Raw genomic sequence first — 16,448 nt, 5'->3', positions numbered from 1 at the left:
AAAACTAAATAAATAAAATAAAAAAAATAAAAGGCCCTTTTAATTTTTCTGAATTTTACTTATTATAGATCTTTCTTAAGTCCTAATAATTTGTCCTCCCCTTATCTCTGTTTCTGCTGACACTCCAACTCCCTAAACAGCTCTATCTTTTAAACTTTTAAAAGTTGTACTTGTAGCACAAGATAAATCTCCATCGTAAGGATTCCTTTTATTAGTATATTTCTTGTTTCATATTTAACTACCCAATTAGGCACTACACTTTTTGGGAACCATTCTTTTGGGTGTTTATTTAAAAACATTGGGCAGCTCTATAGCATTTCCTAAACACAGGGAAAAGTAAAAATTTTCCAAAATCATGAATTTTATAGATAATCGTCTTCAGAACACAAATATTGGTATTTGGCCATAGGAAAGTTGTTGTTGTTGACGTTTTAATTTTGTGTATTATACCATAAGGTTTTCTCCAGTTTTTTCCCCCTTTAAACCATTACAATATGTACATGTTGAAATTAATTTATTAAGAAGTAGCAAGTTGAACTCTCTGTAAACTCGATCATTATTACAAAGTAGTAAGCTAGACATCAGAAGAATAGTTGACTTTTCTGTATAATCTAGAACAACTTTTGGGGGAATGAGGAAATGAGTTTTCTTTTCAAGTTAATTGGTATTTTGAAAACGCCACAAAGAGGTTCAGTAGATGATAGTTTATACTCATGGAATTTTTGCTGCTGGGAGTTTTTGTAAAGCCATCAACATTTTGTGCTAGATCTTTGGGGAACTTTCAGTTGCTAATAAATTTTGTAATTTGCATTGAAGTTACTTTTAAAAAATTCTCTAACAACATCTTTTTTTCCCCAAAACTGTCAGAATTATAATACATTCTGAATTCTATTTTGTGAGGTTTTTCTTGGATGCCTGGACCATGGATTAATTACAGTAAGAGTAACTTCAAGGCCGGGTGCGGTGGCTCACGCCTGTAATCTCAGCACTTTGGGAGGGAAGAGGTGGGAGGATTGCTTGAGCTCGGGAATTAGAGAACAGCCTGGGCAACATGGCCAAACCTCATCTCTACAAAAAATGGAAAAATTAGCTGAGCATGTTGTTGTGTGCCGGTAGTTCCAGCTCCTCAAGATCACTTGAGCCTGAGAGGTAGTGGTAGCAGTGAGCCAAGATCGCAGCACTGCGCTCCATCCTGGGTGACAGAACAAGACCCTGTCTCAAAAAAAAAAAAAAAAAAAAAAACGGTAATTTTAATAGATGACAGAATGAGACCCTGTTTCAAAAAATAAGGCCAGGCGGGCGGGCGCGGTGACTGACGCCGGTAATCCCAGCACTTTGGGAGGCCGAGGCGGGCGGATCACAAGGTCAGGAGATCAAGACCACGGTGAAACCCCGTCTCTACTAAAAATAGAAAAAATTAGCCGGCGCGGTGGCGGGCGCCTGTAGTCCCAGCTACTTAGGAGGCTGAGGCAGGAGAATGGCGTGATTCCGGGAGGCGGAGCTTGCAGTGAGCCGAGATCGCGCCACTGCACTCCAGCCAGCGGGACAGAGCAAGACTCTGTCTCAAAAAAATAAAAAATAAAAAAATAAAAAAAGGCCAGGCATGGTGGCTCACGCCTGTAATCCCAGCACTTTGAGGGGCTGAGGCGGGTGGATCACCTGAGATCGGGAGTTCGAGACCTGGCCAACATGGAGAAACCTGTCTCTACTAAAAATACAAAATTAGCCGGGCATGGTGGCTCATGCCTGTAATCCCAGCTACTCGGGAGGCTGAGGGAGGAGAATCGCTTGAACCCAGGAGGCAGAGGCTGTAGAGCTGGCATGCCGTGCCTGCACTCCAGCCTGGCATTAAGAGCTGTGACTCTGCCCCAAAAAAAAAAAAAAAAAAAAAAAAAAAGAAAGAAAGAGAAAAGAAAAGAAAAGGGAGTGGGCCGGGCGCCGTGGTTCAAGCCTGTAATCCCAGCACTTTGGGAGGCCGAGATCGGGTGGATCACGCAGGTCAGAGATGGAGACCATCCTGGCTATCACGCGAAACCCCGGCCTTACTGCTAAAAAATATTTAAAAAACCAGTCAATGCGGATGGCGGCCAGAAACCCAGCCACCTGAGGCTGAGGCAGGAGAACGTATTGGAACCCAGGAGGCGGAGCTTGCAGTGAGCCGAGATCACGCCACTGCCCTCCAGCCAGCGGGACAGAGCAAGACTCCGTCTCACAAAAAAAAAAAAAAAAGAAAAAGGAAAAGAAAAGAAAAGAAAAGGGTAACTTTAATAGATATGTGTTTCACAATTTTATTTATTTATTGTATTTTATTTCATAAATAAGAGGGGAGGGGAGGCTCAAGGCAGAAAAGATTGGGTTAAAGCTTTATGCTAGATCTTTGGCTCCATGAGGATGGATTTCTGTTGTCTTGGTCACTGCCTAGAGAAGTGCCTGGCACAAAAAGCATCTATAAATACATGTTGAATGAATAAGTTCCCATCGACTGTCAACAATCCCTCTTCTACACACTCACTTTGAAATCTGAGGTGGTGTTATTAAAAAGCCTAATTCCAGAATATTTTATCTGTTATCAGCAGAAGAAAAGTACATTGAAGCACTTTGGGAGGCCCAGGCAGGTGGATCACTTGAGGTCAGGAGTTCAAGACTAGCCTGACTAGCATGGTGAAACCCCATCTCTACTAAAAAGGAAAAAAAATACAAAAATTAGCTAGGTGTGGTGGTGGGCTCCTGTAATCCCAGCTACTCAGGAGGCTGAGGCAGGAGAGTCACTTGAACCTGGGAGGCAGAGGTTGCAGTAAGCAAAGACCACAGCACTGCAGTCTAGCCTGGGCGACAGATTGAGACTCTGCCTTAAAAAAAAAAAAAAAAAGGGTTGCCGGGCGTGGTAGCTCAAGCCTGTAATCCCAGCACTTTGGGAGGCTGAGACAGGCGGATCACGAGGTCAGGAGATCGAGACCATCCTGGCTAACACGGTGAAACCCTGTCTCTACTAAAAAATACAAAAAACTAGCCGGGCGAGGTGATAGGTGCCTGTAGTCCCAGCTACTTGGGAGGCTGAGGCAGGAGAATGGCTTAAACCCAGGAGGCGGAGCTTGCAGTGAGCTGAGATCCAACCACTGCACTCCAGCCTGGGTGACAGAGCAAGACTCCGTTTCAAAAAAAAAAAAAAAAAAGGCATTGTTAACATTGTTACACCTTTTTCTTTTTAAATTATTATTATTATTTTTTGGCCAGGCATGGGGGCTCATGCCTGTAACCCCAGCACTTTGGGAGGCAGAGGCAGGCAGATCACCTGAGGTTGGGAGTCTAAGACCAGCCTGACCAACATGGAGAAACCCTGTCTCTACTACAAATACAAAATTAGCTGGGCATGGTGGCACATGCCTGTAATCCCAGCTACTAGGGAGACTGAGGCAGGAGAATCACTTGAACCTGGAAGGCAGAGGTTGTCATGAGCTGAGATCACGCCATTGCATTCCAGCCTGATCAACAACAGCGAAACTGTCTCAAGAGCGAAACTGTCCGTTTCCTGAAATGGAATCTCACTCTACCCAGGCTGGAGTGCAGTGACACGATCTTGGCTCACTCACTGCAACCTCCGCCTCCCAGGTTCAAGCTATTCTCCTGCCTCAGCCTCCCAAGTAGCTGAGATTACAGATGCCCACCACCACACCTGGCTAATTTTTGTATTTTTAGTAGAGACAGGGTTTCAGCGTGTTGGCCAGGCTGGTCTCAAACTCCTGACCTCAGATGATCCGTCCACCTCAGCCTCAAAGTGCTGGGATTACAGGTGTGAGTCACTGCACCCACCCCACCCACCTTTTTTTTTTTTCTTGAGACAGGGTCTTACTTTGTCACCCAAGCAGTACAATGGTGCAATCTGGGCTCACTGCAGCCTCAACCAAAAAAAATTGTTTTTGAGACAGGGTCTCTCACTGTCACCCAGGTTGGAGTACAGTGGCATGGTCATGGCTTATTGCAGCCTCCACCTCCTAGACTCAAGCGATCCTCCCACGTTAGCCTCTGGAGTAGCTAGTACTACAGGCACACACAACCATGCCTGGCTAATTTTTTTTTGTTTTTAGTAGAAACAAGGCCTGACTATGTTGCCAGGCTGGTCTTGAATTCCTGGGCTCAAGCAGTCCTCCCACCTCAACCTCCCAAAGTGCTTGTATTACAGGCATGAGCCACCATGCCCAGTCATCAACTTTAGATTCAGTCTTTTCTTGAATATGTTCCAACAGACCTGATTTTATCACTGTTCTCCTTAAGCATCCTACTTATAGGCCAGTGTATTAGTCCGTTCTCATGCTGCTAATAAAGAACTTCCTGGCTGGGCGCGGTGGCTCACGCCTGTAATCCCAGCACTTTGGGAGGCCGAGGCGGGTGGATCACTAGTTCAGAAGATCGAGACCATCCTGGCTAACACGATGAAACCCCGTCTCTACTAAAAACCAAAAAATTATCCGGGTGCGGTGGCGGGCGCCTGTAGTCCCAACTACTCGGGAGGCTGAGGCTGGCGTGAACCCAGGAGGCAGAGCTTGCAGTGAGCCAAGATCGCACCACTGCATTCCAGCCTGGGCGACAGAGCGAGACTCCGTCTCAAAAATCAATCAATAAATAAATAAAATAAAGAACTTCCTGAGACTGGGTAATTTATAAAGGAAAGAGGTTTAATTGATTCACACATCCACATAGCTGGGAAGGCCTCAGGAAACTTCCAGCCATGGCGTAAGGGAAAGCAAACATGTTCTTCTTCATTTGGCGGCAGAAAGGAGAAGTGCTGAGCAATGGGGGAAAAGCCACTTCTATAACCATCACATCTCGTGAGAACTCACTATCACAAGAACAGCAGGAGGGTAACCACCCCCATGATTCAGTTACCTCCCACTGGGTCCCTCCCACAACACATGGGGATTATAGGAACTACAAGATGAGATTTGGGTGGGGACACAGCCAAACTGTATCAGCCAGTTATCAGTTATTGTTTGTTTGTTTGTTTTCTTTCAGAAAATGCCTTTCCAACCAAGCCTGAACCTTTTCTTTGCTTCCAAGGGCCTCCCTAAGATGCTATTAGCCTATCTATGCATATTTTCAAAGGAACTTCTGCTCCTGCCAGGGGCCCTGCTGAAGGTCTTCCACGCAAGTCTAGTTTCCTTCTGCCTTACATGCCTCTGGGCAGGCAAAGAAATCCTTCTTTCTGACTAGCTGCAAATCTGACTTTTGTGGGAATACTCTTTAAGAAAAAGCAAATTAATTTCAAAGACAAAACTAGGTTCAAAAGTGAATATTTACAAAGAGATAAATCACAAAAATGGCAACTTAAAAAAATTAAATACCAAAAATTCAGAAAAACAATGTAATATTTGTATTAATTGGTTGCCTAACACATGGCTGTGAAACGTTTTCACCTACATTTTTTGGCTGTGCTATACTCTTTGATCATCCCTCCCTATTCTGTGATATTTTCTAAAAAGAGAATAGGTAAATAATTCAGTGCTTCCTATAGCATGGTTTACCAAAATGTGTTTTTTTGTGATTAATTAGATAAGTTCCATTCAGCCTCACAACTGGTTACTGGTAACATTATATAAATTTGTAAAATTGTTGGCAGGGCACGGTGGCTCATGCCTGTAATCCCAGCACTCTGGGAGGCCGAAGTGGGCAGATCACAAGGTCAGGAGTTTGAGACCAGCCTGGCCAACATGATAAAACCCTGTCTCTACTAAAAATCCAAAAATTAGCTGAGCATGGTAGCACACATATGTAATCCCAGCTACTCAGGAGGCTAAGGCAGGAGAATCGCTTGAACCAGGGAAGTGGAGGATGCAGTGAGCTGAGGTCGTGTCACCACACTCCAGCCTGGGCAACAGAGTAAGACTTTGTCACAAAAAAAAAAAAAAAAATTGTTAGCAATTTTGGGAAAACCTCTATTGAGTATCTTTTATATATGCACTATGAAATTGCCGGGCTTCACTGTTTCTTGTACATTGGCTAATCTGAAATAACCTTTGAATTGACATATGTATATCACAACATAATTTGGCCCTGCATATTTCTGTCGTGATACAGAGTGAGTTCACCTATTAACAGCTCTTTGTACATTGATGGTTAACATTATCTCAGCCATACACAGGTTCATGAAAGCCACATACATTTAGTTTATTCCATTGAACCCAAAACAAAGGTATCCTCAACTTAAGGTCTCCTTAGGGGATCTCCAGAATGGCTGAAGTCACTCTTAAGTCCACTGACACAAAGGGAACCATACTGGCAAGAAAGCTGGTATGGAAGGACAAATACTATTAATATATAATTCCATTTATCCAAGGTACTTAGAGCAGTCAGTTTAGAGACAGAAAGTAGAATGGTGGTTGCCAGGGGCTGAGGGAAGTGGTAAAAATGAAGTTGTTGTTTAATGTGCACAGAATTTCAGATTTGCAAGATGTAAAAGTTTTGGAGATCTGTTGCACAGCAGAGTGAATATACATAACGCTACTGAACTATACACTTAAAAATGGTTAAGATGATCGATTTTATGTGTTTTTTAATTTTTTTTTACCACAGTAAAAATTTTTGGGCCACGTGCCATGGCTCAATCCCAGCACTTTGGAGGCCAAGGTGGGAGGGTTATTTGAGCCCAAAATTCGAGACCAGCATGGGCAACATGGTGAGATCCCCATTGCTACCAAAAAAAAAAAAAAAAAAAAAAAAGCTCATCATGGTGGTGGATGCCTGTAGTCCTAGCTACTTGGGAGGCTGAGTTTGAGACAGGAGGACTGCTTGAACCTGGCAGTTTGAGGCTGTAGTGAGCCATGATTGTGCCACTGCCCTCTAGCCGGGGCAACAGAGCGAGACCTTGTCTCCAAAAACAAAAAACAGTAACCAAAAAATAAGGGATAATTGGGCACTTTGTTAGGATCCCTCCTAGAGCTTTAGGAGGAGCCCATGAAATTGAGGGGCCTGCAGCTTAAATTAGCTTCAGAGCAAAGCAAATCTGTTTCAACCATTCTGGTCCTATCTATCTGCTGACACCCAACTGATCTAAGCTGTAGTGCCTCCATTTTCAAATTCATCTCTCTTAGAGCACAACCATGCAGTTAATAATTTTATCTTACACTTTTTTGTTGACTGCCTCATGCATATGTCTTATCTTTGAACTGTAGGATACGTGTTGTCTTCCTTTACAGCCTAAAAGTACCTAGGCTCATAGTATTCATCCATTCATTCCTTTGCTTATTTGTTCATTCATTCAGCAATATTAATTGAATTTCTCTTCTGCGCTAGACCCAGAAATAAAAGCTACATACCCTGCCCTCTTAAGGTTCATTGTTTAGAGGGGGAAACGCCAAGTAAGTGGTTAACCATAATAGGCTATGAAGGTGCTGCTTTGGAGGTATGTACGAGGTGCCTTGGAACACAGATGGGAGTACTGGACTCAGCCTGGAGTGTCAAGAAAGGCTTCCTCCAAATGCAGATTTAACTTTTGAGGTTCGATTCTAAGGAATTTGAGAAAAACTGTTCCCTAAAAGGCCTGCTAGCATTCTAACTTAAATAGAACATTCTATTTTGTAACTGAATCCAGAGATTGTTGGATTTAGGTTGCATTGGAGATCTAACATAGTTTGGCTATTATTTCTATCTTCTGACTTTGTTGGGAGTAAGAATAGCAGAAATGCTTAGCTCTCCCATTGACATTTTTTCTTGTCAGCCTACCTCCTTGTCCTGGTTTGGTAGTACCGAAGTTGGTAAAACTTGGAAAAGCCTTTGCCTTTCCTAGGTTCTCTACATGGCAAACTCCTACTCATTCTTTGAGACTCAGTTCAAACTCTCACCTCCTTCCCTGTGAAATCTTTTCTTGTTCTCCCAGCAGTTACCCTTTTTATTGCCACAGCACAGCCATGTTATATCTCTATTTATACTTTCATTATGATACTTTGCTATATTTTAATTATGGATTAAAATGCTTCTCTGTCCTTTGAAGTGTTATTAATCATTTTTGTATGCCTCTGGTCTAGTCCTGGCATACAAATAAGGATTGTTGTGCCACAAATAAGGATTGTTGACTTTGTGAATGAATGGTGAGTCCAGAGTTTGGAGTCTTCTTTTTTTTTTTGGAGACGGAGTCTTGCTGTGTCGCCAGGCTAAAGTGCAGTGGCGCAATCCCGGGTTACTGCAGTCTGCCTCCCGGATTCAAGCTATTCTCCTCCCTCAGCCTCCCAAGTAGTTGGGATTACAGGCACGTACCACCACACCCAACTAATTTTTGTATTTTTAGTAGAGATGAGGTTTCACCATGTTAGCCAGGATGGTCTCGATCTCCTGACCTCATGATCCACCCACCTTGGCCTCCCAAAGTGCTGAGATCACAGGCGTGAGCCACCACACCCAGCCTGGAGTCTTATTTTTGAATGAATTGATTGGCCTTATGATAGTTCATGGTCACAAGATTACATACTTAACAAGTACCAATTATCTTACAGTAGAATCACTTCTGCCTTCAAAATATACTGCGTACTTACATACTTTTCTCCACCTCCACTGCCCAGCTGGCTCTGTCTACCCACCCTCTCTCACCTAGACGACCACGGTGGCTTTCTGACTTTTCTTCCTGCTTCTCTTGATCTTTGGTAGTATATTCTCCATACAGAAACCAGGAAGAGCTTCTAGAAACACAAATCTGATTGTGTCTCTACCAAAGTGGTTTTAAGACCTCCAAGGGTCCTTAGCATACTCATATTAGGAGGTTTTGAAGTCTTCATCTCATGTTTATAGGAAAAATTAAAAGGTACTCACAACCGTATTAAATATGTAGACATATTCCATATTAAATATGTGGATTTATCTTTTTTTTTTTTTTTTGCTGTCACATTTTAAAAGAATTTTTCATAATTCTGCTTCTGAAATTCTTTGGCTACAAGTAACTAATTTAATTCATAAGTATCTCAGACTTCTAGGCTGGGCGCAGTGGCTCACGCCTATAATCCCAGCACTTTGGGAGGCCAAGGCGGGTGGATCACGAGGTCAGGAGATCGAGACCATCCTGGCTAACACAGTGAAACCCTGTCTCTACTAAAAATACAAAAAATTAGCCGGGTGTGGTTGTGGGCGCCTGTAGTCCCAGCTACTTGGGAGGCTGAGGCAGGAGAATGGCGTGAACCCAGGAGGCAGAGCTTGCAGTGAGCAGAAATGGCATCACTGCACTCCAGCCTGGGCTACAGAGCGAGACTCTGTCTCAAAAAAAAAAAAAAAACAAAAAACTCAGACTTCTTAACAGGTAACATATTTAGGGGCTGGGCATGGTGACTTAGGCCTATAATCCCAGCACTTTGGGAGTTTGAGGCAGGAGGATTGCTTGAGCCCAGAAGTTGGAGATCAGCCTGAGCAACATGGTGAAACCCCGTCTACAAAACATTGAAAAAGTAGCTGTGCATGGTGGCACACACCTCTGATCTCAGCTACTTGGGAGGCTGAGGCAGGAGAATCACTTGAGCCCAAAAGGTTGAAGCTGTGGTGAGCCATGTTTGTGTTACTGCATTCTAGCCTGGGCAACACGGCGAGACCCTATCTCAAGGGGGTAAAAAAAAAATATATATATATATATATATATATATTCCTATACATACATAAACATACATACATGTATATGTGTTATATAAAATGTTCATCACATTTGAAAACTGTTTGGGTGAGGGGGAAGGGACAAGATGGAGGAAGGTGAACAAGATGGAGCAGTCCCTGTTGTTTCCGGGTTCTTCATCACAGATTTTCCCGCGCCCGGGAAAAGAACCAAATCAACTGAGCATGCGCAGAGTGACGTCAAGCCGAGGACACCGAAATTCAAGAAGCCACTCCTACACACACGCCCCAAACTCCTCCCCCTCCAGCTCCCAGGCATAAAAGTCCGCTGCCCGTAAGCGCCGGTGTGACTTCCTCGGCACATTCGTGGACCGGGGAACCTCACCCTAGAGCGCCGGCCCGACTTCCCTGGCCCCCCACACCTGAGGACCAGAGAACTTCGCCTGAGAGTGTGTGCATATTTGCAATAAAAGACTGCCACTTTCTTATGTACTTTGGCCTCATGTTTAATTATTTAGCGCTCCTAAATTAAATGAAACAAAACAAAAACAATTCTCACTTTGCAAAAATTCCTATGCATACATATATATAAACAAAAATATACATATATACCTATATATGACACATACACCTGTATATGTATATATACATCTATACCTATGTGTATATATACACATATATACCTATATGTATGTTTATATATATGTATGTATAGGAATTTTTGCAAAGTAAGAATTGTTTTCGAATGTGATGAACATTTTATAAATGCTAATTTTTTTTTTTTTGTGATGGAGTCTCGTTCTGTCGCCCAGGCTGGAGTGCAGTGGCGCGATCTTGGCTCACTGCAATCTCTGCTTTGCGATTCAAGCGATTCTCCTGCCTCAGCCTCCCGAGTAGCTGAGATTGTAGGTGCATGCCACCATTCCCGGCTAATGTATTGTATTTTTAGTAGAGACAGGGTTTCACCATGTTAGCCAGCGTGGTTTTGATCTCCTGACCTTGTGATCCGCCTGTCTCGGCCTACCAAATGCTGGGATTACAGGTGTGAGCCACCACGCCTGGCCATAAATGCTAAATTTAACAATGAATGGGACTGCTGAGTGGTTATATTTAAAGGACATTTAAGCATTTATTAATTTTTTTGGTTACAATTTTTTGTTTGTATTTTGAACTTGTATTTTTTTTTAGATCCCAAACATTTTTCTAAGTCTCTGAAAAGCTTATAGACCCTAGGCATTCAGTGGAAAGCAACTAATGGATAAAATGGCGCTGTTCGTTGACCTGCTGAAAGCTCTTCTGTGACTTTCCACTATTCCAAAAGTGAAATCTTTACTGTGGACTGAAGGACTCAGTATGATCTAGCTCTTCCTACCTCTTGAGATTCGTTTCATGACTCTATCCCCTGCTCACAGGTCCTAGCCTCCTGATCATTTCTCTTGTTCATTGACCACTCAAACATTTGCTTTTCTTTTCTTTTCTTTTTTTTTTTTTTAGATGGAGTCTCTCTCTGTTACCCAGGCTGGAGTGCAGTAGTGCGATCTCAGCTCACTGCAACCTCTGCCTCCTGGGTTCAGGTGATTCTCACACCTCAGCCTTCCGGGTGGCTGGGATTACAGGCATGCCACCATGCCTGGCTAATTTTTTATTTTTTATTTTTTAAAAATTTTTAGTAGAGATGGGGTTTCACCATATTGGCCAGGCTGGCCTCGAACTCCCGACCTCAAGAGGTCCGCCTGTCTTGGCCTCTCAAAGTTCTGGGATTACAGGCGTGAGCCACCGCACCCAGCCTAAACGTTTGCTTTTCAACTCAGCTTAAATGTCGCTCCTGAGAAAAGCTTTCCCTGTGCACCTTATCTAAAGTGAGCCTCTCTCAGTTATTCTATATCCTATCAAACTGCTTATTCTCTTCTCACTGAGTTCCTTCTCCTGTGAGGATGTCAGCTCCATATAGACGAGAACCTTTTGCTTCACTGCTGCATCCCTAGCACTTAGCACAGAGTCTGATGGGGAAAGTACTTAGTACATATTTATTGAACAAATGAAGATTAATGTTAATAGCTAGTTTAACTGTCCTTGTATGGTTGTAATTTAACCATCCTTGTATTGTTGGTGTAGTAGTGTTGGTGTAAAGCCTACGTGGTCATAATGAATTATTCTCTTAAAACTACTCAGTTCTATCTGAAAATATTTTACTTAGTATTTTTGCTCTGTCTTCACCAGTGAACATTAGTTTTATTTTTTGTACCATCTTAGTCCAAATGCATATCAGGAATATGTTAGCCTCATGGAAAAAAGTAGGAAGCTTTTCCTTTTATTCTTATGCCTCCTGGAACAGTAGGGATAACATGGAAATTATCTGTTCAATAAGAGTTAGATGGCATTCACCTAGAAAATTGGGCTTGCTGTTGTTTTAGTGGCTCATTGTTTGAAGATCTTAGAGATTTCTGCTATGGGTTGTTGCTCCCCTAATTTTTCTTGAGTTGATTTTGGTAACTTCTGTTTTCTTTGACTATCATCCATCTTATTTAATCTTCAAGTTTATTTACGTAAAGTTACATATAATTCTAGCATGATTTAAAAGATTTTCTCTAAATCTGCAGTTATGATATCCTCTTCTCAGCCCTAATGTTTGTGACTTCTCTCTTTTAATTGATCAGATTTTTGACAGAATTATCTACATTTATTTAATTGTTTAAAACAAAATACAGTTTTGGGTTTTATTCAGTTTACTCTGTTTTTGTGTTTTCTTTTTTTTTGGCTGTTACTTTATATCTGTGCCCAAAAACAAAATGTGTATATATATCATATATGATACATGAGATACATATGATATATCATATATACCATATATATCATATTATATATATTTTTTAATCTGTTGCCAAGGCTGGAGTACAGTGGTGTGATCTCAGCTCACTGCAGCTTTGACTTCCCAGGCTCAAGTGATCCTCCCACCTCAGCCTCCAGAGTAGCTAGGACCACAGGCATACCCCACCAAGCCTGGCTAATTTAAAAAATTTTTTTGTAGAGGCAAGATCTCACTATGTTTGTTGCCCGGTCTCAAACTCTTGGGCTCAAGCAGTCCTCTAACTTTGGCTGCACTCCAGCCTGGGCGACAGAGCGAGACTCCCTCTCAAAAAAAATAAATAAATAAAAATATCAATAATAATTTTTATTACTTTGTATCCTTACCTCATAATATAATTTTAAAACATTGTCTAATTGTTAATATGAAAAAAGTATAATAAATCTATCACAGAATCTATTATGCCTGGAAACAGAAGGGAGAAATAATGTATTTATTGCACTTGTTTCTTTTTTTTTTGTTTTTTTTTTTTTTGAGACGGAGTCTCGCTCTGTCGCCCTGGCTGGAGTGCAGTGGCCGGATCTCAGCTCCCTGCAAGCTCCGCCTCCCGGGTTCCCACCATTCTCCTGCCTCAGCCTCCTGAGTAGCTTGGGACTACAGGCGCCTGCCACCTCGCCTGGCTAGTTTTTTGTATTTCTTTTAGTAGAGACGGGGTTTCACCGTGTTAGCCAGGATGGTCTTGATCTCCTGACCTCGTGATCCACCCGTCTCGGCCTCCCAAAGTGCTGGGATTACAGGCTTGAGCCACCGCGCCCTGCCTTGCACTTGTTTCTTTTAGATAAACGATTAGACTGACTACACTGAATTTAGAGGTGTTGCATAGAAAAGATGATCTGGAGGTTAAGGAAAAAGTATTCAGTGGCCGGGTGCAAACATTTTAAATATAATATTGGTTCTAATTTCAAATAATATGATGAATATATATATTATAATATATATATATGTTGGAAAAGTTTGTTTCCAAACTTTTCATACAGTTTGCTGTTTAACACTTACAAGGCAACACATTTGTATACAATAATATTCTACACTGGGGAATGGAACTTAGCAAAGTTCAGTTTCATAAAGAAAGCATGTCCATCACAAATTAAAACAAGGTGGATGTTCAGTCTCCATACATTTTTACAAATCGAGCCTGCTACAACTTTCAGTAACTCATCTGGAAGGTATTGGAAGGATAAAAATAGACTAAATAATCAGAATTTCCATTCTAGGAGTTTCCTGCTTTTTCCTGCATCTCAGCTGTAAGTGCAGGGCTTGGCTATTCCACTCAGTGCCACGCAAAGACAGTGGAAGCTTGTTAAGCCACAGCTATTCAGGCTGCCAGATTGTCCAGGCATTGGCCTTGGCCTGCCCTGAAACAGCTCTTTTCCTGTCCTCATATCTGAGTGGAAAAAGCAAAGGCAGGCGACTGTATATAGACCCAGAAGCCAGGATGACAACAAGTGTATGGGATTTTACAGGCATTCATAGGTTCCTTTTCAAGGAAAGCCGGGTTTCTAGAATCTGTCAGTTGTTTGCTGGCTGGCACAGCAGCCCAGTTTATGGGAGAAGCACACTGGGGAATCCTCCCTTTTCTGGCTTATAGAGATAGGTGGAGTCAATAGTCACAGGGCACTCTCATGCGCTTTTTACCATTTTAGTTACTTTCTTTCCTGAAGCTGTCCTTAAAACATAGATGAATGCGAGTTTCTGGGAACTATGTGACCCTCATTCCCCTAAATTGTTTATATTCAGGTGGCAGGTTTCCTCCTACTCAGCCCAGCCCTTCTGAATAGGGTCCAAGTCAGATTTATTCATTTATTTAGCTCCTACGTGGGGTTTGGTGTGGAGCCTCACAGAGCAATGAAGACGTGATATTTTTCCTTACACAGTTTACAGTCTACTGAGGAAGACTAATGTTAAACACATTCTTTCGTAAATACTAAATTGCAATTATGACCATTGCTCTAAAGTAGTAAAAGATATTATGGGAGTGTTAACAGGAGGACCTGGTCTGGACTGCGAAGGTCAAGAAGCCTTCCCAGCGTGGAGGCGAACTTTTGAGATGGCCGGGAAAAAATGAACGGAACTATTCAAAGAAAGCAGCCAAGTGCAGAGTTTCGGAGGTGAAAGAAACCAAAGATACCATCTAGCAAAGCCCAATCTCCGCTCGCTTACAAATGAGAAAACTGAGGCCAGGGAGGGTGGGAGGGTGGGTAAGGGACTGACTTACTTGCTGTTAGCACTGAAGTTACACAGCCTGTGAGCCACAGGGCTGGAGATGCAAACCGAGCTTGGGTTTCTTAGGTGGGTAGGAATGGAGATGTATATGGGAAGGAGAAGGGATTAGGAGTGGTGGAAACCAAGTAGGTTTTAATTTAATGCCTAGTCTCCCTCAGCTGCAGAGCTACCTCCTGCGGTGGGGGAGGGGATTAAAGATGACTCAGACCTGCCCTAGCCCAGAGAAACTCCGTTTGCAATGTTGAAGCATAGTTTTTATTTGGGTTTGGGGGAGGAGGTACTGAACACACATACAGGCAAAACAGTAAGTGTAGAGTTCAGAATTGGGAAACCAGTTCCTCTTCTGCAGCTGTTTAGCTGTGCAATTTGGGATAAGTCACTTAACCTTTCTGAATTGCAGCTCAGTTTATACTTTTGTGTGTTTCTTTCAGTCTTTTTCTATGCATTTTAGGAGCTTCTTAGAGATCAGTGGTGCCCTATATTTCACCTCAGTCTTTCAAAAGTAAAGTCTCTTGTTTGGTAGAGCTGTGTTTCAGCCCCTTGTACAGAGCAGTTTGCCAGCCTGTGCTTGCCCAAACATCTAGAGAATAACTAGCAAGCCAGCCAGGAGAAGATCCAGGAGCTGTAAGAATCGTTAGCAACTGAGCATATTTCTATAAACCAATAAAGGTTTTTCTGTTTTGTTCATCTGTTACCCTTATGCTGTTGCCACTTTCACATGCAATGTCTGTAGGCGGAGAGTATGAGATAACAGCATTTCACAAATGAAAGTGAGTGGAAAAGGACTGCTTCCCCTTTAAGGCAGTCTCAGCTCCAGCTCCCTCCCCTTTCCTGATTGACAAACCTACCCGAAGTCACATGATCTGCCTCTATTTGAAGGTCACAAAAAGCTGCTTCCTTTAGAGACAGAGGGGGAGAGAGAGAGCAAGAGGGAGAGTGTGTGAGAGAGAGTTAGTTCAAGCCAAAATGGCCGACAGAGTCTCTGCTGGTTTCTGAATATTTAAAATACAAAAAAACAGATAGACAAAAAGAATTCATTTTTTGGACCTTTTTTCATTTCCATTTCTACCTTGTATGCCTCAATTTGCTGGATTTAAGCACTGCTGCACTTTATGAGGTTGGTAAATATTTTCAATTTTTTTAAACCAATTGATTTATATGGATCTTGTCTAACCGTTTTCACTGGTGGTGTTGCAAATCGACATTTGTCTAGCATGGAGACTGGCTTCAGACATTTCGTGGATCTGTGTAAATCAGACCCGTGATGTACTTTTGGTTCGGCATTTTAGAAATGGAAAAGACGTGGTAAAATATTTAGATTTTGAAGTGATTTAATTGCACTTTTAATGTATATGCAGATTTTCATCATCGTTTCTATCTTGCAATAAATGAAGCTGCGAGTAATTGGAAATTTGCTATTTAGAAAGAGGTTTTTAAAAAACACAGACCTCCTCCCTCCCCCCTTAAATCTGCTGCAAAAATTTGCATAAATATAAATGGGTTTGCATTCTTTCGGCTGCTAAGGCCGACAAAGGATCTGGGAGGGCAAGCCCTAGAACGGGAAAGCCTTTTTCTCTCTTTTTATTTTTTAAACTGGGCCCTCCTTCCTAGAGAGATGTAAAACCTAAAGTAAGACCTGATACATTTTAAACATCAGGTTGGGGGCGGGTGAACACCAGGAGGTTTGGGGTTTGTAGATTCCCCTGCTTGAAAACCTCCCAAGCAATATGTGGCTCACCCTCTCCTTTCTGCGCGCGCTCGTTTGCACTGGGTCTCTGTG

At 42.4% G+C, this 16,448-nt stretch overlaps 1 protein-coding gene across 12 annotated transcripts in view; it reads left to right on the top strand.

Moving 5' to 3' along the window:
* TNRC6B (trinucleotide repeat containing adaptor 6B) overlaps positions 1-16,448 on the top strand; it is a 298,093-nt gene that overhangs the window by 122,574 nt on the left and 159,071 nt on the right. The window contains exon 1 of one of the 12 annotated variants that reach the window (XM_031656271.1): positions 14,651-15,785. The exons of 10 other annotated variants lie outside the window; for them this stretch is intronic. In XM_031656271.1, coding sequence (XP_031512131.1) covers positions 15,781-15,785 — 5 coding nt within the window. In that variant the 5' untranslated portion in view covers positions 14,651-15,780. Of the gene's footprint in view, positions 1-14,650; positions 15,786-16,448 lie in introns of those variants that run through there. One more of the 12 variants, XM_031656278.1, reaches the window with a different exon arrangement.

This window comes from Papio anubis, chromosome 16, assembly GCF_008728515.1.
Source record: "Papio anubis isolate 15944 chromosome 16, Panubis1.0, whole genome shotgun sequence".
Lineage (NCBI taxonomy): Eukaryota > Metazoa > Chordata > Mammalia > Primates > Cercopithecidae > Papio > Papio anubis.
The sequence above is the reverse complement of the archived record's forward strand: the minus strand, read 5'-3'. Positions and strand labels throughout refer to the sequence as shown.